A 21,040-nucleotide genomic window follows, 5' to 3' on the forward strand; every position below is an offset into this window, starting at 1 on the left:
AGGAAGGCTGGCTCAGGACTAAGCAAAGTGGCTTCAGAAAACTCACTTGAGTCTCCATTTGCAAGGTCTGGTCCTTAAACTTGGGGATCCAGGCACTTGATTTTGCCAACACCCAGAGGTGAGCAGGCTCTGGGATTGTGGAAACCACCATGTGACTCAGACTCACCAGAGATTTGTATATTAAACATACCTCTAGTTTATTACCTTATAATGAGAAAGGAAAGGCTATGGGGCAGGGGAGGCAGTGAAGCCAGGCACTAAGGGCTTCCTTTTCCTGGCTTGGGTAGGTACCAAACTTTTCTAAGCCTCAGTCTTTATCTGTGAATGAGGAAAATAATAGGACCCAATTTCACAAGATTGTGTGAGAATTAATGAGATAATGTATATAAAATGCATTAGCACCCTATTTGTCACTTACCAAACACTCAAATATTAGGGAAAGGGGAAACTTTCAGCTGTTCTGGTCAGTGCTTTCTCTCTCAGAATGAGCTAGTTCGTTGAAGTGTGTAGAGGAGGGAAGAAAAGGGAACAGGAGATTACAGTGAAGGAGTTCCTGGCTTGAGCTGTTCCTTCCCACCACTGAGATAAGCTTTCCAATGACACTTTGCTTGCTGGGAGCTCCTTGCCCAAACAATACTAGAGACACATGGGTCAGGTTTTGATTTTCTTAACATTGTTTTTATATACTTCATGCTGGTCATTGACCTTTCAGTTGATGCAGTTTTTCTTTAGTTCTAACTGGTGACAAACAACTAGCACAGATGTGGCAATATCTTCACCAATGCCTGGGGCAGACATCAGGAACCATCTAGTTTCTGTTCCTGCTGAGCCTGGACTCACGCTCTGAATTCTCATCACTGCCCTCCAGGCCACCACTATCAATGGCTCATAATTTTTACTGGAAATGAAATGTATTTGCCATCCTGGGAACAGGCCACTGTGAACTCACCAGTCCCTGCTTTTAGCTTAAAAACAGACTATTTCTCATCACTGAATGATGTTTCCATTTATCAGATTTTCACCATGCTAAGGGGTCTTGGGGTACCCTCCAAATACCTTCCACAACCTCACAAAATATGAGAGGATAAAGACAAAAGTTATATTGGGGAACTCCTGAGTTCCTCTGTCAGACATTATGCCTGTAAAAGAGTTTGTACTTTTGGCATTTCCATTCACTGATTTTCTTAACCTATTCGTAAATTTTACGATAAGGGCAAATGGTTAAACTTATCTATGGAATCCATACTATAGAATACTGCTTGGTGACAAAAAGAATGAACTAATGACATATACAACAGACTGGATGGGTCTCAGGGGAATTATGCTGTGTTGAAAAAGCTAATCTCAAAAGGTTACATGTTGTATGAGCCCATTTATATAATATTCTTGAAATGACAAAATTATAGAGAGGGAAAAAAATGTTAGTAGTTACTAGGGCTTAGGAAGAGGGGAGAAAAGGAGGTTGGCTGTGGCTCTTAAAGAGTAGGACAGGGAAAGAGGTTTTGGGAGAAACCAAACCTGCCTAAGTCTTAGTCTTGGACTTCTAGCCTTCAGAATTGTGAGAAAATAAATTTCTGTTGCTTAAGTAAAAAAAAAAAAAAAAAAAAAAAGAGTAGTTCAAGGGATCCTTGTAATAGAACTGTTCTGTAGCTTGACTGTAGTGGCAGTCACAAGAATCTACATATGTTATAAAACTGCACTATAAAAACATGCAAATACACACACACACACACATAACACATATGAATGCATGGAAAACTGATAAAAGCTGAATAATTGGGTGGATTGTATAAATGTCAGTTTCCTGGATGTGACATTGTACTATGGTCATATAAGACTTATCACTGGAATGGGAAACTGGGGGAAGGGTAGTTGGCTCTCTCTTATTTCTTACAACTGCATGTGAATCTACTATTATCTCAAAAGAGTTTTAAAAGATCTATGATAAGCATCTTGGGAATTGCAACTGCATTTTATAGCGATTTTGTATCAGATAAAGAGAATTATTCCTTCAGAATAGTAGCAGAGAATGATGTTCAGGTGTTTTCAACCCTAACATGGCTGTGTTCTTAATATTTCCTAATATTATTATAATGTTGCTACTTTGGGGACTGTTCTCAAAGATACATTTGCTCCCTCATCTGACCTGAGTCTATATTATAGCAGAAGGCTATTGATCAAACAATATGTCAACCTGAGAACTTCATTTAAAACTCGAGAGTATTGGTTTATAATTATTTGTTTTATTTTCTATGTTTAATATGACCGTAAAATAAGTAAGCAAAAATGAGATCTGTTTTTTTTTTTCTTAAAAATGTGAAGGGGGAGTGTTCTGGATTTCTATGTATTTCAGCCAGAAATGGCAAACATGCAGCATATATGCTTCCAATCATCACTAGTGGATCATGACACTTAAATTTTTAAAAGCCTGAATTTTTCCTCAGAATCCTTCTTAACATAACACTTCAGAGAGACATTAACAGTAAATTTCCATTGACACAAGATGGAGCCCCAGAGTCAGCATTTATGTGCTGTTTCTCCTTCCCAGAGAATGAGATTTTTCTAGTGTACTCTATCTCCTGTCCACGCCAAATAAAAAGGATTTTATGCATTAACTTTTTGTTTCCTCCCCCAGTTTCACCTCATTTAAGCATGATTCACATGCTGGCTGAAATGCTTTTATTGTTCATAAATAAATATTCCCCAAATTGAGTGTTTTGCATTTAAATGCAACATCCCTTAAAGAATAATGCCATATGCAGCCGCTAAATTGTGAACAGGTTTTATTTAATTTCTTTATTGTTCAAGCAGAAAAAGATCACAACTGGCCCGTGTAGGGGAAAGTAACTTCTCTTGGGCATGTGCATATTTTTAAAGATATGTACCCCCTTTGCAATGATTAATATATACTGGCAGCTTTCAGTGTCAGAGATGATCAGTTTCTAGAGGCTGACACCAGTGACTTATTTTGAAGATAAAGGTATCTTTTAATCGAGGAGAAAAGGACAAATAGGTGATTTAAATTTATTTTCTTTACGTGAACTCTATCCACACTAGTATATGAAAAGCAATAAAAAAACTAACAAATCATAGAATTATTTACCCGAAAGAGTCAATTCATCTAGTTCAGATTTCTCCTGAGTAACTACGATGTGCTAGGGCCATAGTTCCCAGAATTTGTGCCAAGGTGCCCCAGGGTACCATGCTGCCACGGGAACTTTAAATTTTCAAGGGGAACACAATAATATCCGTCAGATGCTGAATGAGCATAAGGTACTTCACATTTTCAACCTTAGACCATGCTACCTTCCTTCAGATGACTTCATATCTTTGCAAAGCTGGGTTTTAGATAGTTACTGTGACAAAAAGCAAGTAAAGAATGAAAATCCTTGTGGAACAGGAAATGAAGGAGGCAGTGTTCCAGCAAGAGCACACATTCTGTTACTAAGTAATTGTGGTTATTTACAAATATAATAAAATTGTTAATTTTTTTCTTTCAGTATATACGTATCTTTTTTTTCATACAATTACTAAGTTGTTAAGGACCTGAAAATACTCATCAAGTTATTTGTACCTAACTACTAATGAACAGAGCTGTTAGGTATTTCTATTTTGTGAAAATATTACTTAGACATCAAATGAACTTGGGCATTGGGAAACATACTTCATCCATGTTCTCTTGTTTATTCCTCATGAAATCTTGTAAGGTAGGTATGATCAGCCTACTTTTACACCCAAAGTAATTGAGACTTAATGGAGTTTGGGGGACTTGTCCATCTAAATGGCTGGTAAGGACTAAGGCTGCAGAGCTAAGTGATTTGCCTGAAAATTCGTAGGAAATTAGAGACAAAACTGAAACAAAATCCTGGTGTCCTGATTCTCCTCCCAGGACGCCTTTCACAAAGCCATGCTTTCTCTCCCTATCCTCATTTGTCTTCTTCCTTCCAGGTTTGAATTTACGGAATAAAGAGGTAGACTTCCATTCTCCATGTCTTATTTAATGACAGGAAAATGTGTGCTGATTTAATCACTGCCCCACTTGATTTTGAGTATGTGAGGAAAACGTACATGGTATTATGGCATGAGGATTTGAGTTTGGTCTGAATAAACGCTAAAACAATATTAAAACAACTTTCAGCTCCTGTAACCAAGGAGACTCTGAGGTCTTTCAGAGGATGATGTCCTCTCCTCGGGTTTCCTGTAGCTAACTGGTTGATTCTGTCTTTCAGGGAATTGGACACTTGGGATCTATTTTCAACCTGCCGAGCTCCAATTTAACACTGAAGAGAGTCTGGATTTTCCCATCAGCCCTCATAGAAATTATCCTTGATACCATCTTTTTAGCCCAGAGGGGCAGGCAGTATTAAAACCCAAGGTCCAATGAATGCTAGAACTTTTACAAGATTCGACACATTGACATCTATTGTAATGGGTATTTTAAAACACAGCTTTAGAGAGCTTCGGTGAGCTTTTGCTTTGCTTTTTGTTTAGTGGCATTTAACATGCAGCCTTATGAGCAGCATGTTAAACAGTCAGTCTTTGTGCCTTGGGCTCACTTGAATAAACTTACAGAAATCTAATTTTCTAAAATAGATTCATTACAAAGCGGTGTGACTATGACTCACATCTAGACAAGAAATTTCTATCTAAGATTTCATCTTCCTTTGATTTGGATAGCTTTCATTTGCTCAGATATTTATCAAATATATATTATTTGCCAATCGTTCTGCTAGAAACTGAAGATGCAAAGACAAAGCAAGCGTGCGACCCTGTCCTATAAATGGAAGTCGTAAAAATGGAAACTCATAAGACATTAATCATAAGGCAATAATAATAATAGGCATTCACAAGTTCTGATTGTTGCAGCAAGAAAAGGGTTATTGGTTCTGTCTAGATGATGCTACCAAGGCAACCTTTACAGAGGAGGTATGATTAGGTTTTAACCTGAAGCTCTAGTAGGAGTTTTGCTGCGTGAACATGTTGAGAAAGGGAATTCAAAGCAGAAAGAAGAGTGTGTTCAGAAACCAGGGGCTGAAATAGCACATTGTTAGGGAGGATGCAAGTAGTTGAGTATTCTGGGCTGTGGCGTGGCTCAGAGAGGGCAGCAGGAGAGAAAGCCAGTGAGTAGATGAGATTGTCCTGGCAAATGGTCTTGTACACCATGCAAGGGTATGGATTTGTGGGGTAAAGCACTGACAGATTTTAGGCTGGGGGAAGCCATAATCATATTTGCAGACTTGAAAAACCACTCTGCCCATAGTGTAGAGAATAGCCTAGAATAGATAAGAAGCCCGACACAGGAAGACCTACTCCAGAATCTTGCTACCCCTCAGGGGGATAACTATGAATGCTAACTGTCACTGAATAGGACAGTAATAAGTGGGCTGGATTTATATTAGGACCTAACTGGAAATTACATTTTAAAGTAAATCAGTGAGAAGAATTTAAATGTTATTAAAAGTAATTTTTAAAAAAGCATTAAGGACCAACTTCCCCAACTTGAACTTGCTCACGTGACTGATCTCATGATTTCACTAATGCCTCATCTGGAAGTCCACAAAGTATGGTGGAAAATGGAAAATTCATGGCCATTAGAGCCTGACAGTCATGAGCTAGAATACCATCTATCTGTGTCTTTTTTTTTTCAGTGAGCTTTTTAATTCCCCTAAGCTTTGATTTTTCTCATCTATAAAAGATCATTAATAACTGGTCATATTTTAGAGAGGTTTAAGAATTAGCTGAGATTATTTAATCTCGTATAGAGAACAATGCTTAGTGTATAGTAGCTGCTCAAAGAGAGTTAGTTTCATTCTTTTATTTTACTGCAAAAATGTTTCAGATATTAAGAAATCCAGGCGGACATTGTCACATTTGTAACCTTTTTGTAGCAGAAGGGCTGCAGAAACATGATCAGGTTTTCACTGTGACAGTGCAAACAGCTCTTCCTCCTATGTCAACCTTTCAAATATAAATATCCCCCAGGGTTCAGATCTTTCCCTAACTTTCTTCTCAAGAGGCATCATGGCATAATGGAAAGAGTTTAGGTTTGGAAGTCAGACTTGGGTTGGAGTTCTACTCTGCCACTACTGTGGGACCTTGGCAAGTTATTGTACCTCTCTGGGCCTCAGATTTTTCATTTCTTAATTAAGGATTATATGACCTATCTCCCATGGTTGTTGTGAAGACTAGCAGGGTTTCAGGATTGGCTGTCAGCTACCATGATGGTCCAAGCACTACTTATATTCTGACATTCTTATCCCTGAGCTCAGAGTGCTATGTCCAGATGCCAACTGGATATTTCAATTTGCATATCCCTCTGGCATCTGAAAGTTAACAGGTTTATAATCTCAACTTCCCCTTAAACATATTCTCTTGTTTTTTTCTTAAACACATGGATAACACATGGCATCATTATTTATTCTAGGTACTATAATAGAAATCTAAAGGTCTATCCTCTGCCTGCATTCAATGATAAGGTCCTGCCAATTTTCGCTCCCCCATTCCACCTGTCATTGGCATCATTGTCTCTTACTTGGATCATTGTAAAATCCCTTCCGTTTGGTCCTCAGGCCTCTGGTCTTTCCCCCCTCAATTCCTTCCTGCACTTGGTCACTTTGATAGAGTTTTCTATCAAACAACACATTTGATGATATCAGTATGTGGTATCGGTATTGTCAATACAATATGACTTGTCAAGATCTCCTGGTATCTGTCTTTTTGCCTTCCCAAGCCCAGGCAGCAAGGACAGATCCTCACTTAGATGCTTCTTGAACTGACTGTCATTTTGATTGTTAATTCCACTGATATTTCCTTGATGTGTTTCTTTCTTTCTTTTTTTTTTTGAAGCAGGAATTATTTAGGCCGGATGACTTTCTAAAGCCCTTCTGCAGTACCTAGCGTCCTGGAATAGTGCACAGCAAACACTATTTGCATGTGAAGGCTTATTCCCTGAGACTCTTACTGTTGACAATTCATGGTGATTTAGTGTCCCCACCTTTCCCAGGCAGAGAAAATGTCTCCCCAACATGAACACAAAGGGGGTGCTTGGGCTTCAAGGACACCAGTGTTGGTCCTGTGCAAAAGAAGTAAAAGTAACTTTTATACTTCTTTAGTAAAACTCATACAGAGTTCTCTTTCCACTATTTTTGTCAGGTTTTTTTTTGGCTTGTTTTTTTGATCGTGTGTGTGTGTGTGTGTGTGTGTGTGTGTGTGTGTGTCCATACTTGGAATGAAGCTAAATGATCTAGTCTAGTGTTTTCCAAAAAAACACTTTACCTTGATCCCTACAGTAAAAAAAAATGTTACATCCAGATTTATACACAGATGTATGTACACAGATTAAAAGTATAGTATTTTGCAAACAAAAAACCCTATTTTTTTCTATGTGAGAGTCACTCTATTTTCTACTCGATTTCATTTTTTAAATGCTTGTCAAAACCTGGTAAATTGATTTCCTGACCCGCTAATGAATGATTGCTTGGTGTTTGAAAAATACTGATCTAGTTCAACTTCCATTCTGATGTAGAGAGCCTTTCCTTATAACAGTCATATTAATAAAACAATATTTTTAATTATATGTAAATCTCACCTTCCTCTATAAATCTCACCTTCCTGATGCCATGTCCCAAGTGTATCTGTGTAATTCTTTTATGTACAGACCAAGGAGCTCCTGGTGTTGGGTGAGCATAGAGGAGACATGGCTGAGCTGAGAAACAGTGGTCTGGAGACTGGAATCTCTGCATCTCAGACCACAGGGATTTTCTACTAGGGGGACTTAAAGTCAAAGCTGTGTCACTGGTGGGGCACAGAAACTTGCCATAGGATTTGAGAGTTCCTGGATTTTGCTCATGTGACCTGAGCCTCCCAGGTACTGAACCTTGGACTCACTGCAGCAGAATTACCTGGGAAGTATTTTAATGTATAAATTTCTGGGCTTCAACCCCAGACTCCTGAGTGCTGAAGCCAGATCTGGGAATGTAAACATTTTTAAATCTCCCTGCATGACCCACATGCATGAACATGACTGGAACTCTCTGATTTGGGCTTTATGAACCCCAGGTTCTTGCTCCAGAGAAGAGTCTGTGATCTGCCTCCTTGTCATGGTTGTGATGGGGGACAAATGAAATAGTGTGTGTAAGAACCCCCAAACAGCCAAAAGCCCTCTAGGTGCAAGACGCCATTATAGAGGTTTCCCAGTTTTCCCTGCCAATCTGGGCAAATTATCAATGATTTTCTGAATTTTGAAATTCCAGAGTCAACTGCAGTGTTTAGACTGAGCATAACTAATAAACCCAAATGTCCAAAGTGTAGAACAGAAAGCAGCATCAGATTATCTCCTAATTTGCATGTTCTCTCCTTGCTCACATTAAAAATGATTAATTATAACAATGTGGAAAAAAGATTATTTTCTTGTAATACGTTTGAATATTTTGCTTATAGTAACATCAGAAATTTCCTAGAACTTAAAAGAAAGTTTCACATAGGAACTTCCCTGGTGGTCCAATGGTTAAGACTTTGCCTTTCAATGCAGGTGTGCAGGTCTGATCCCTGGTCAGGGAGCTAAGATCCCACATGCCTTGCCGCCAAAAAAAACCAAAACATAAAACAAAAGCAATATTGTAACAAATTCAATAAAGATTTTAAAACTGATCCACATCAAAAAAAAATCTTAAAAAAAGTTTCACATAAATGTTTTAAAGTGTTACATAATTAAATTAAGTCCTAAATTAAAACTGACCTCTCTGAAATAAAATAACATGATGAGCTATAGTTATTGTCTGTGGAAAACAGTGGGATTTGTTTGTGTGTGTACTTGTTTTCTCCCCTTTTACAAACATGTATATCAGAAGAAACATATGAGAAAATTCACCTTATTGTAGGTGGAGCCTAAATGAATCAGTCCTAAAATACATGATAAATTTTAAGCTCATGCTATTTGACAACAGTTTGTCTTAGAAAACGAGGTGAGAATAGAGTGTTCAGCCTTTAAGGAGAGGGTATTAAAGGTTTTTCAGTCTAACTGTGGAAAAACTTTTAGTTCTTTCATGGTACTTCTCAAGTAAAGATTTGGATTTACTAATATAGGATAAATAATAGGAATGATATATAAAATCACATCCTGTGCAGGATTTACATATCAAACCCCACAGTCTCTGGGTGAGTGAATTCAGAGACTGTCTATGCTTAGTGGCCTACAAGAGTTCAATTTCCATTTTAAAAATGACCAGTTAATGTTTTCTCAGTGGTTTAAGACATAATAAGGAGATTTTAAAAGCTGAAAGGAAAGCAGTGGAATTAGAATATTCACTTGTATGGCTTCTGATACAGCATTTGAAGTATAAAGCTATGCATGAAAAAGAATAAGAACCAGTCACACAGACCTCATGTTACTGGAGCTGTGAAACACATTGAGCAACCCTTCACTAAAAGCTGATATAAATTTTTAAGGTAGGAAAACCCAATCTCTTCAGGCAAAATATTTTAGGTAAGGTCTAGAAAGGAAAGAAAAATAAAATAGAAAAAGCAATCGCTTTCCAATTCTCCTCCAGTATCTTAATAAAAAAAGTATCTATGGAGTATTTCTTTTTTAATTTTCTGTAGCTAGATATAATCAGCACCTAGCTTCTTGAACCTCAGATGAATGTTGGAATGTGCTGACGTGAGGAGTATACTCAGAATCCGAAAGGAGTCTGAAGGATATTGACTAAAATTTTTGTCTTCCTCCCTTTTATTTCATTATGACAAGAGAATAACAACACAGTACTATGAGTTAAACAGCACTTTATAGTTTATGAATCCCCTTCACATGTATTCTCCTATTTGGCCTTCATGGGAACCCCGTGAGTTACCTAGAGTCTGTCCCCGGAAAACTCGATGGTAATCTAAATATGTTGAGATTTCTGAGAAGGGCAAGTGCAAGGGGAAAAAGCCACTCTTCTCCAGATCAGAGAAGGCACTAGGACTCCAAAGCTTACTCCTTGGACTTATTCCCAGGGTTCTGAATTTCATCTCATTATGTAGCAGAATAGTTTGTGCAAGAAAACAACTTAAGTACAGAAACAGAAAGATTCTGGTGGGATGACTGAAGAAAAAGCCTGCATTTCTGTCATGGAGGTTTCAGACCACAAGATTCCTCCATGGAAGAATGTACCAGAGTGTTGGGTCGAATCATATGAAATAGCCCAAATAGTCAAAATGGTAAAATATGGACAATTTTATACAGTTTAACTTAAAAAGAAAATCATTTTCTAGGTTACTGGTATAAATCTAGAAAGTCTGAGTCTCTCTCAACCACTGCTTTGTTATATGATCTTGACCAAGTCCATTTAACTTTCCCTGAACCCATTTCCTCATCTGTAACAAAGTAGTGTTTTTCTCATAGGACAGTTGGGAGGATCAAAATGATGTGATGAATATCTAATTCATAAACAATCACTGCTATGTAACTAGGTATAAATTATTGCATTGGATTAACCATGGGTTAGCTGATTGTTTGTATACTCTTGAGACATTTGAGTTTTCCCCAGTCAACCTTTAGCCCCTTATTTCTAACTCGAGTCATCTTGGGCTCTTCCCACCCCTCAATCCAATATCCAGTCATTCACTAAGTTTTTCCTATTTTATCTCCTAAATAAAGTCTTTAATCCACTCTTTGGTCTTCATTCCTGTACCACTGCTCAATCCCAGGTCCCCATCACATCTCTTGACTAGATTGTTGCAAAGATCTTTAAACTGGTCGCCCTACCTCTGGTCTTACCTTCTTAATCCATCTTCTCCACCACATACAAGTCTAAGCATGTAACTGCATTGCTAAAAGCCTGCATTTGCTTCATAATAACCTACAGAATGAAGTCCAAGTTACCTAGTATGGCATAGAGGACTCTCTATGACCAGATCCTTACCTACCTTTCCAGCCCCATCTCCTGTCACTGTCTCCTTTTTACTTAGTTTTGGTAACAGATAGCAATTTATTGCTACTTCTCCATGCATATCATCTGTTTCATCCTTCTGTGCCTATGTTTATGTGGTTTCCTCAGTCCAGACCCCTTTTTTTGCTCATCCCACTTTTTTGTTTCCACCACACTAACTCTTACTCATCTTTTGATACTCATGTTATGCATGTCAGATGGGACTCTTCTCTAAGTCCCCAGGTTGGGGTGGTGTCTTTCTTATTTGCTCTCATAGACTCTAACTACTGCACATAAGCATACCCAAATATGTTCTATTGAAATTTTATACTTAGGAATCGCTTTTTCTAACTCAGCAGTACTCCACAAAGGCAGAAGCTCTATCTTATTTATCTCCATAGAACAATATCTAGAATGATGTCCAGAATATAGTAGGTGCTCAATAAGCATTTGCCAGATGTTTTCAGGTGAGTTACAGGAGGCTGTTTCCAAGGGAGAAACCAGGGTCCATTCTAAGCATGATTTTGGAAGACGTCATCTGAAGGCTTTCTTATCTGACTATTCAATTGCTCTGTGGCAGTAGTTCCCCAGGTAGAACTCCATGAGCAGGACTTTCTGGAAACATTGGACCCCCAGACTGTCTGCTTACCTCATCTCAGTTACCTTGCCCAAGAGGTAGAGAAATGAAAGGAGACGTAGAAATGCGAAGCTGTCAAAGAAGGTGAAGAGATGGGACACCTCTGTCAGACATGTCTCTAAAGCATTGTAATGTGGCTTTGTTTTCAACCTAGACACTTGAAATGAATTTAAAGAGAGTAGGGACATGGTCATTATACCAGACTGTCTCTTAATGGGATGTGGGGGGAGGCAATCAGCCTAGATATTACAAAACTACTGTGTTATCTGGTGTGTCCCAGAGTTCTTAACAAATAGAGCAAAACAATGACTCATGACCCCTTTATAGCCCAAAACAAGCTGATATTCTTGCCTTGACAGTCCATAAAAGCTTTGACTCTTAATCTAGAAGGAAATACAGGTGAAGGCTAATTTGGTGTCTGAGGGTGAATGGAAAGAGGATACGAAGTTTCATCATGACTGCCTGATATCTCTGATTGTCTCTGTGGTTCAATTAGCCATGTCTTGGGAGAAAAAGCATTATGAGTCTGAATGTTCCTGGATGGAAACCCAGTCCTCCAGGTAAGGTTTCGACTGCTTTGTCTCAGTGAAAACCATGTGACCTTAGTGTTGGAATTCACCTGAGTGTTCTAGGAGGTGTATGTCACCTTTTCTTCCATGCACAACTTTTCATCTGAGGAAGCTTTGAGGTCTCTCAGACATAGATAATTTCAAGATACTGGAAGCATGGAGTTAGATCTCAGATGTTTTTAATAAGTACTTTTAAAAGCATTATATAGTAGAAAAATACTAGACTTGGAGTCAGACACAAATATATTTCAATATTAGTGCAATTTATTAACCATGGTGTCTTACACAAGTCACATAATCTCTTAGATTTTTACCTGCATGTAAAAAGTGGATTGATAATAGCTACCCAGTAGGAATGATTTACAGATTGAGATAAAATACGTGAGAGAGCCTAGCATTGTAATTAACACACAGTAGGAACTATGTTTATTTTTTTCTTCCCTTATCATTGCTAATAACCAAGCTCTTTAGCTTCTGGGGTTTTCTTTCCTCCTACTCAGTTTTGAAAGCTGCAGGTCCAGCCAAAGCACTGTGGCTGTTTGTAATAGAAACAGATGGATGACTAGACCAGCCAGAAGAAAAATAGGGAGGCTCCATGAGTGAGACATGACAAAGGACTCGGCTGATGGACTGTAATTTAGAGCATCCATCATCATGGCTCCAGGGACAGACACTGAATTCTAAGCCTGACTCAGTCCCTGATTCCTTCTGAAGTGTTAAGTAACATTTAATTTCTAACAAAGATTCACCATAATGCTTGGCATTGCTGGGTTGTCTTGGCCACGATCATTTATTATATGCTATTGTTACACATTAAGGCAAAAAAAAATGAGTTCCTACAGAGAAGGGGCTTAACCTGAGGTCCGTGATACATTTAGCCAGTCTATAACGCAGGAATAATATGCACAGGTTGGTAGATATGCCAATATCTTATGTGGAGAGGATCCCTATCTTTTATGAGATTCTCAATGAAGTCTGCGACCAAAAAGAAGTGAAGAGCCACTGCTACATAGTAAAAGACCAACTTTCTTTATAGCTAGAGAGACCGTTTTCATGAGTATGTTTTTCCTGGAATTCTAAAGTATACTCCCTGCTGAAAACAGGATTGGAGCCATGCATTGTTTCTGTGAACTGTACTATCTTATTATGGGGGTTTTATCACATTTTTTCCTCAACAGAATTCAACCAGATATTCCAAGGTCTGTTTTAATTGTTTAAGAAACATGCTTGAGTCTATAATACCCTTCCTTTAACCATGAACTTTCCTCATATTTCCTCATATTTCAAATATTTCCTCATATTTCAAAACAAAATACTAACTGTTTGGTTATCTCAAATGACAATTTCCTTTAGGATGAGGGACCAAGGCTTGTAGTTTTATTACACACAGTGACCAGGTAGCCTAGCATCCTTGACTATGCATTACTTATAAATAAAACCTGCTAAGTCCTAGAGAGTACCCTTAAGCAGATGTGAAACAGCAAACTGATTGTTTCAAGCATGGTCTACCATTGGGTATAGCTGAGTGAAGGAGGGTGCACCATAGTGGCAGGGTACGTTTTGCTGGCACTTGATGGCTGAGAGTAAGTGAAGAAAGTAAGTCACTGTCTCTATTGCTAAAGTAAAAGCTGGTAATTCAGAGAGAGAACCGGACCCTTTTTTTCCCCTTGCCTTCTGATTGTGTAGCTGAACCTGTTCTATCATGGGGGAGTCCTGAAAGGCCCAGAGGGATGCTCCCCCACCAGGGGACAACCCGTCACAGAGATGCCTGATCAATCTCTTCAATTTCTTCAGAGGGGAAGCCTACTCAAAACATTAGGACTTGGTGGCAAGGGAAATATTTCATTCCTACATGCCAACCACTGACTTAGTTCTTGCTATTGCTTTTCATTTTCCTGAATGTACACATCTTTTTCTGTAATAATGGTAACAAGAGAATGTAGCAGACCATCTAGAGCAGATATCCCCAGCAGTGCTGGCAGAGGAAACTGGGGGAGCAAGAGGAGAATCACCGGGTCTCCCGAGTGCATTCAGCAAGTGCACGGTCAGGGCACTGTGTGCACCCTGCTCTCTCTCCCCAGTCACCCAGCAGACACGTGCATATGGGTCAAGAGCACAGGTCTTGGGTTCCGACAAGCCTAAATGAGACCCCAGCCCATCACTTCTAATCCATGCCGTGTCAGCAAGTTGTGGAACTTCTCGAAGAAGTGTTCCTTGTCTGCCAAGCAGAGATGATTATACCTACAGCACAGTGGGGTGTTGTGCATTTTAATGAGATAATGCATGAAAAGTACCTGGCAGGCATTTAATAAATGCTACCTTAAGACTAGCCAGTCTTATCCCACAGAAATTAATTTTCTGAGGGAAAAATATTATATATTTTATGTGTAACATATATTACATTTTAAAGATATCAAAAGTGAAATTTTAATATGTTTACATATCATAGATATATAAATATATATTTAATATATGTAACATATATTCTGATATATCAATATTCTTATATTGCTTATATTTCTTAATTTAACCCATTTTTGATGGTGAGGAGTAACAGTTTTGTAACTACTTAAAACAACTAAAAAGTGCTTTTTATATTTATCATTGTTCAGAATACCACGGAATGCCCTATGCTATAATTCAACAAAGCTATCAGGCGCTGTTGTTACAAGCCGGGCTGGTAGCCTGATGATAAAAGCCCTCTCATTTTCTGAAGAGTGCGACGTGCCATTTCCTCTCTGGCAGCTGCCATTGCTACTTATGATTAACTTTGCCTCTTTGACCCATTCTAATTAGCTGCTGCCCTTTTGGTCTGGAAAAGAAGATTAGTAAGATTGTTGTCTCTGTCCTTAACACAGGAGGGAACAGACAATGAGAAAAACTGAGGATCTCTTCTGTGCTGTATACACAAGTATTAGTACATCTTATTTGTGTACACACACTAGTATACCTTCTTTCACCTTTGTTTCACTTCTTCATTAACTCTGCTGGCTTTTTAGGATGTTGGCTGTATTTATGATACATGCGCTTGTATATGTGAAGATTAGCAAGTATTTAGTGGAGGTTCTTTTCTCAGTGATGGAAGAAGACTTAACTTGAAAGCTCCTGATTTGTTTGCTTATATCCAGCAGGGATAGAGAAGGTCTTTTTTTTTGCGGTACGCGGGCCTCTCACTGTTGTGGCCTCTCCCGTTGCGGAGCACAGACTCCGGACGCGCAGCCTCAGCGGCCATGGTTCACGGGCCCAGCTGCTCCGCGGCATGTGGGATCTTCCCGGACCGGGGCATGAACCCACGTCCCCTGCATCGGCAGGCAGACTCTCAACGACTGCGCCACCAGGGAAGCCCGAAAAGGTCATTTTTGACACCTGAGCCTTGGCTTGGCTTAGAACCCTTTTCTCAATTCAATCAATGTTAACTTAGTTGACATTATTGCAGGGCACTGAATTAGCTTCACTGACGGGGCACAAGATGAATGAGAAGTGAGTCCTGTCCTCATGCAGCTTAAAATGCAAAAGAACAAAGACATTGTAAACTGACATATGAGGCAAAATTTGATCATTTCTATTGTGGAGTCTTAAGTTTTGGAAGAACCCAAGAGAAAAAAATCAATTCTGAAGGAGACCCTCCTGCAGGTGTGGTGGGGTATTTATGAACCAGCTGGAGCATAGGTGGGTTCCTGTGGTTATCTGCTAAAGAGAAGGTGGTCCAAAGAGAGAGTCCTCAAAATAGAAGCTAATACATAGGCCACAGACATGCACACTTGTTTAGGGAATAAGGAGAATTTTCATTCGGTTGCAGAGCAGAGTGTTTACAAGTAATAGTGAGAGATAAAACTAGAGACATATGATAGACCAGGTCTGAAATGCCAACCTAAGCAAGGAGATCTGTCTTTTGGTAACTTCAGAGCAGACTGAATTCTGCTGAAATCACTGAGGGGGCTCTAATTAAACCAAATGGCGGAGGTGAACCAAGTGTGGGCATGTATTTAGGTGGCTGTAAAAAAGAAGGAACTATAGTCACTTGAGGTTTTCAAATGCATTTCAGAGGAGAAATATCTGGGGCAACCTGACTAGGATGATAGCAAACTTTTGAATTTCGCATAGAATTACTCTTTTTAGCATGACTGTTCCAGGAAGAAAAACATACGTTTGCGGAAAGTACCACATAAGTAGCTTAATTCAGACTCAGCATTTGGATCTTGGTGTTTCTACAAACCCCATTTCTAATGACTTTTTTCTGTTTTGTTTTGTTTTTATCATTATTAAAGTCACCTTTTACTTCCTTCTGCCTTTGAGGTTATAGTCTCATGAAATGAAAAGTCTTTTTAGAGTACTTAACAGAAAATTTAATCAAAATGCTATGCCAAATTTCCACTTAAAGTGGTATTAGTGTCACTGGAATTGTGACCCAGGTTGTTGGGAGAATGCTATTCAGCCAAACAGGGGTTCATGACACGGTTCTAGACACTTAGAAAGTAATGAGATATATTTAGCATAGAAGTAGAAAGAAAAACCATATTCAAACCTAAAACTACTTGGTATTCTAGAGCACTATGGGAGATAGTTTGTGTACTTTCTCTCTCTTTTATATATATATATGTATATATAAAAATATATATTTTTATTTTATATATTTATTTTATATAAATATAAAAAATTATATATATATATATATTTTTAAACTTTTTGGCTGCACTGCACAACATGTGGGATCTTAGTTCCCCCACCGGGGATCAAACCGGTGCCCCTGCAGTGGAAGTGTGAAGTCTTAACCTCTGGAACACCAGGGAACGCCAGGCTATTTTTTATATTATTATATATTTATTTATACACACATATACCTATGCCCACTCATACATAATGAAGCAATATGGTAAAGTATATTGAACTAAAGTAAAGGGACAAAGGTTTGTATCCAGCCTTCTCTATAATTTTCTGTGTGGCTGGAGGCATGTTGCTTTAGTCCCCTGGCACTTCAGTTTTGCTTATCTATTAGTTTATCTGTACCCTGATAGTCTGTGATTTAACTGCCTAGCAGCTGTGCCATGTTATTTCCCCTTTTTAATCTTTTAATGGAGGCTTATTAAAAGCTTCTTCAAAGAACAAGAATGTTTTGCTTAAATTGGGATTTTAGGGGGGAAAAAAGGAAACAAAAATCTCCTTCTTCAACCATTACCTCTATGGTGAAAAGATAATTCAGTAAATCATAGTATAGATTTTTTTTATTCCAACAATTTTAAGAATTATTTTAAGAATTTTATATCCAGACTCAGTTTCTAGAAAATATTGACTGTGATAAGCCATTGATTTGCTAAACAATTTACATGCATGATTCATTTAGTTTTCATAGCAACCCTATGAGATAAGATCCATTTTATGGATGAGAATACTGAGGTTGAGAGAAGCATAAATTTATTGACAGTAACACAAGTAGTAAGTGGCAGAATCAATTAATTATGTGGGACTAGAGCTCTCAGCTGCAGAGAAGTGAAATGGGAGGTGAGGCTCTTGTGTATAGGGATTGGAAGAGACAGCTAGCTGACTTCCAAAGAGCCAAGCTTGCTTTCCACAACACAGAGCTGTTGCTGGGGAGTGACTTCACAGCCAGGGTCTTTGTTTTCCAGTATCTCTTACATCTAGGTGAGACTAGATAGTACATAAGCCCAAACCCTTCTGGTCACTGGTATATAAGCATAACTCTGTCCCTCCTGGCTGAGGTAGTAAAGTATCCCAGGTAACTTCCTCATGCTTTCTTTCCCTTCCATGACAATCTTAGAGGTCATATCTTGAAGGTGACAGAGATGGAAGGAGCCTTTGTGAACAGACTGGATGTACATAAGAAGCTAACAGCACTCTCCGATGGATTGGCTGTGGAGAGGGAGAGAAAGGAGTCAAAGGTGCTTCTTAGATTTCTGGATGGAGCATCTTGAGGGATGATGGTACTATTTTCCATGGAGAGGGAACCTCTGGCAAAGGAACTGGCTAAGGAGAAAGTTCCAGTTTAGATTATCCATGCCTCGTGTAAACACTTGTCCTTATCTTAATAGATTGTTGAAAAACAAATAAGCAAGATTTTATAGAATTTTAGAGTTAATGCTACCCAAAGGAAGAAATTAGAAAATATGCTCTTAGATGTTTTGCTAGGGAAAATGGATTTTCCTCCCCTTTTCATGCAAACAAGGGAAGAGAGGGACCTTACCATTTACACTGGATTGGATACTTTACTTTTACAGGATATATACTGTTACAGTTTACTATTTTCAACCCTCAATTAAAATGATAATAATAATTATATAAATAGATAATGATATTACTTTTTTCTTAGGTAGCATTTTTTTTACATCTCCAGATCCATTTTCTCATTTAATACTAACAATCAGCATGGGAAGCAGGTATTTCATAGTTCAGGAAGCTGAATTCTTGAGAGAGTAACTGATTTTTGTCAACATCACACAGTTGGTTAGTAGTAAAGCTAGAATCTGATTTGAGGGCTGACTGCAAATGTAACAAAACTCTGAGGAGTTTGAGTTCAGGAGTTACAGGAGTTTAATTAGTTTGAAGGCTCTTAGCTAGTTTGAATCTCAATTAGGATTGTCAAAATTGGTATACTTACATACTATCACAAATGGTAAACTTTTAAGTGGTAAGAAATGCTCAGATATCCAGCTGTTCTGATAAGTATTTTAGTTAGAGTTTCTAAACAGAACCCAACTTGAATGCTGGTTTTCAAATAATTGGTACAACATAATATTTTTAACGCTAAAACAATACTTAATGTGATTGTGTCTTTTGATGATCTAAAACAGACAAGTTACTTATTTAGCAATCACAGTGACCATTATACAAATTACTATTGGAGCTTTCTGGTACTAAGTAATTCACATTGCTAGTGGGAAAAAAAAAGTATTTAGACGATGTCACTTTCCTGCTGCAATGCTTTCAATGACTGCCTGTTGCACTTTTTTTTTTTTTTGGCCATGCAGCACGGCTTGTGGGATCATAGTTCCCAGAGCAAGGGTTGAGCCCATGCCGTTGGCAATGAAAGCACAGAGTCCTAACCACTGGACTATGAGGGAATTCCCTGCCTGTTTTGTTTTAAAATCTAAAGTCCTTAACTTGACCTTCAAGAACTTGCATGATCTGGCCCCTGACATATTTACCTCATGTCACTCTTCATCTTAACACCATACAATTATGCATGCATGTCCCATCAATGAGTAGGAAAGGAGGAGCTAAAGTAGGTGACAACTACTTAATTGCAAGGGGGTGTTTTAGGGTTTTAGTAACTTATCTTTGATTTCACATAATTCAAGGGTCATATTAGACACTGTATCTCTAGTCCAGAAGAGCCCCTGGCACATGATAGACTTCCAATACATTCCTGTTCTATCAACCATCAAATGAGAAGATGAGCTCTTCTGATAGTTATCCCAAATACAGGAGCTTGCATGACTCTAGGCATTGAATAAAAGGCTAGAGTTATCTCCCTGACCAATATTAGAAATTGATGAAGAGAATACTGACCAGTAATGGGGAAAATTGCCATCTGAGCTTCCTAGGTAAATATGAAGACCTAGAATCAGAGATCATTTGTAGAGTAACAAACATGAGTTTAAGTGATTGGAATATAACATTGGTAAATAAAGCAAGGGAACAAGAATATGGCTGTTTAGTCTACCAAGATGCTGAGGGCATGGCTTAATAAATCAACAAGCCTACCAAGGGTTAATTTTCCAAGAGGGTGGACTTGATATTTTCTACCTCCAATGAGAACAGACTAAAGGAGAGTAGATTTTCATTGCAACATGGTAGATTTATATTATACAACAGGCATAATTCCATGACATTGAACTTTGTTACCTATTGAAATTTATAGCCAAAGGATAGATGGGTGAGTGGGTGGGCAGGCAAATGTATAGAGGACAGGTGAATAGATAGATGGATGATGATCATAATGATGATGATGATGATAAATCTTACAAACAGAATCAATCCACATGCATTCCAGAGGCCTCAAAAGGACTTAGACACGAATTCTATATTTAGTTCCTTTAAACCCTTATTTTGTGTATGTTTCTCTGATAACTGATCTTCTTTTTAAAAAAACAACTCCATGTTTATATGTTTTTAATTTTTTAAACCATTTCCATTCCATTTCAGAAGTAGACTTCATGGATTCCCACTAATTAAAGTTGGCTAATAACCTGTGATGTATTGAGTCAACCGTGCCATGTAAATCTCCTTTCCTTTGTTCACCTCTCTGCCTCCATGTAGTAGGCTAGAATTAAACCAAAATGATTCTTTGTAGGACATGTTCCAGCTTTCTTTTTTAAATTCACATTTGAAGAATTTAATTCACAGCGCTAAATGCCACATGTTGTAACAATTTAGAAATTTGACCAAAGGACTTGCTCCTTCCTCTCCAGATGAAATATAAAAAGACAAGAACATATGAAAAGCATTTCTGTTGTTGTGCAGTTTGCTTTCTTTTGGATTTATTTTCTTGTTGAAAATGGAGTGTTTGGAAAAATGAGATTTGGTGAATTACAATTCAATTGAATTTTTCTGTTTAGGCCTGAAAACCAGAGTCCTGTGCAGGATCATTAACTTCAGTTCTGTTTACATGTCAGTGTCAGGCTGGGGAGGGACTGGAGATGGAGGGGAGAGAAGAGAATCAATGAATGTGGGGAAAGAGAATAAGGGAGAGAAATAGAGAATAAGAGGAAAACCATTTTACAGAACAAGGTTCCCAAGGAACAGGTCAAATTAATTTCACTAGTGTTTGAAGTGTTTTTCTCCCTACCTGGTAGGAGCAGAAAACAAATTCTATATACCACTAACCCAAGTAAAAGTAACACTGGCTTACTTTCAAATCATGCTGGGATGACCAGCTGATTAAAGTTTGGAATAGATTTGCATACAGTAAA

General features: G+C 38.2%; 1 protein-coding gene across 1 annotated transcript in view; it reads left to right on the top strand.

Moving 5' to 3' along the window:
- The first annotated feature begins 14,036 nt into the window (after window positions 1-14,036).
- Window positions 14,037-21,040, top strand: part of SGIP1 (SH3GL interacting endocytic adaptor 1) — a 127,092-nt gene continuing 120,088 nt past the window's right edge. The window contains exon 1 of the mRNA XM_060119528.1: window positions 14,037-14,157. Coding sequence (XP_059975511.1) covers window positions 14,037-14,157 — 121 coding nt within the window. The remainder of the gene's footprint in view (window positions 14,158-21,040) is intronic.

Source organism: Mesoplodon densirostris, chromosome 2, assembly GCF_025265405.1.
Source record: "Mesoplodon densirostris isolate mMesDen1 chromosome 2, mMesDen1 primary haplotype, whole genome shotgun sequence".
Classification (NCBI taxonomy): domain Eukaryota; kingdom Metazoa; phylum Chordata; class Mammalia; order Artiodactyla; family Ziphiidae; genus Mesoplodon; species Mesoplodon densirostris.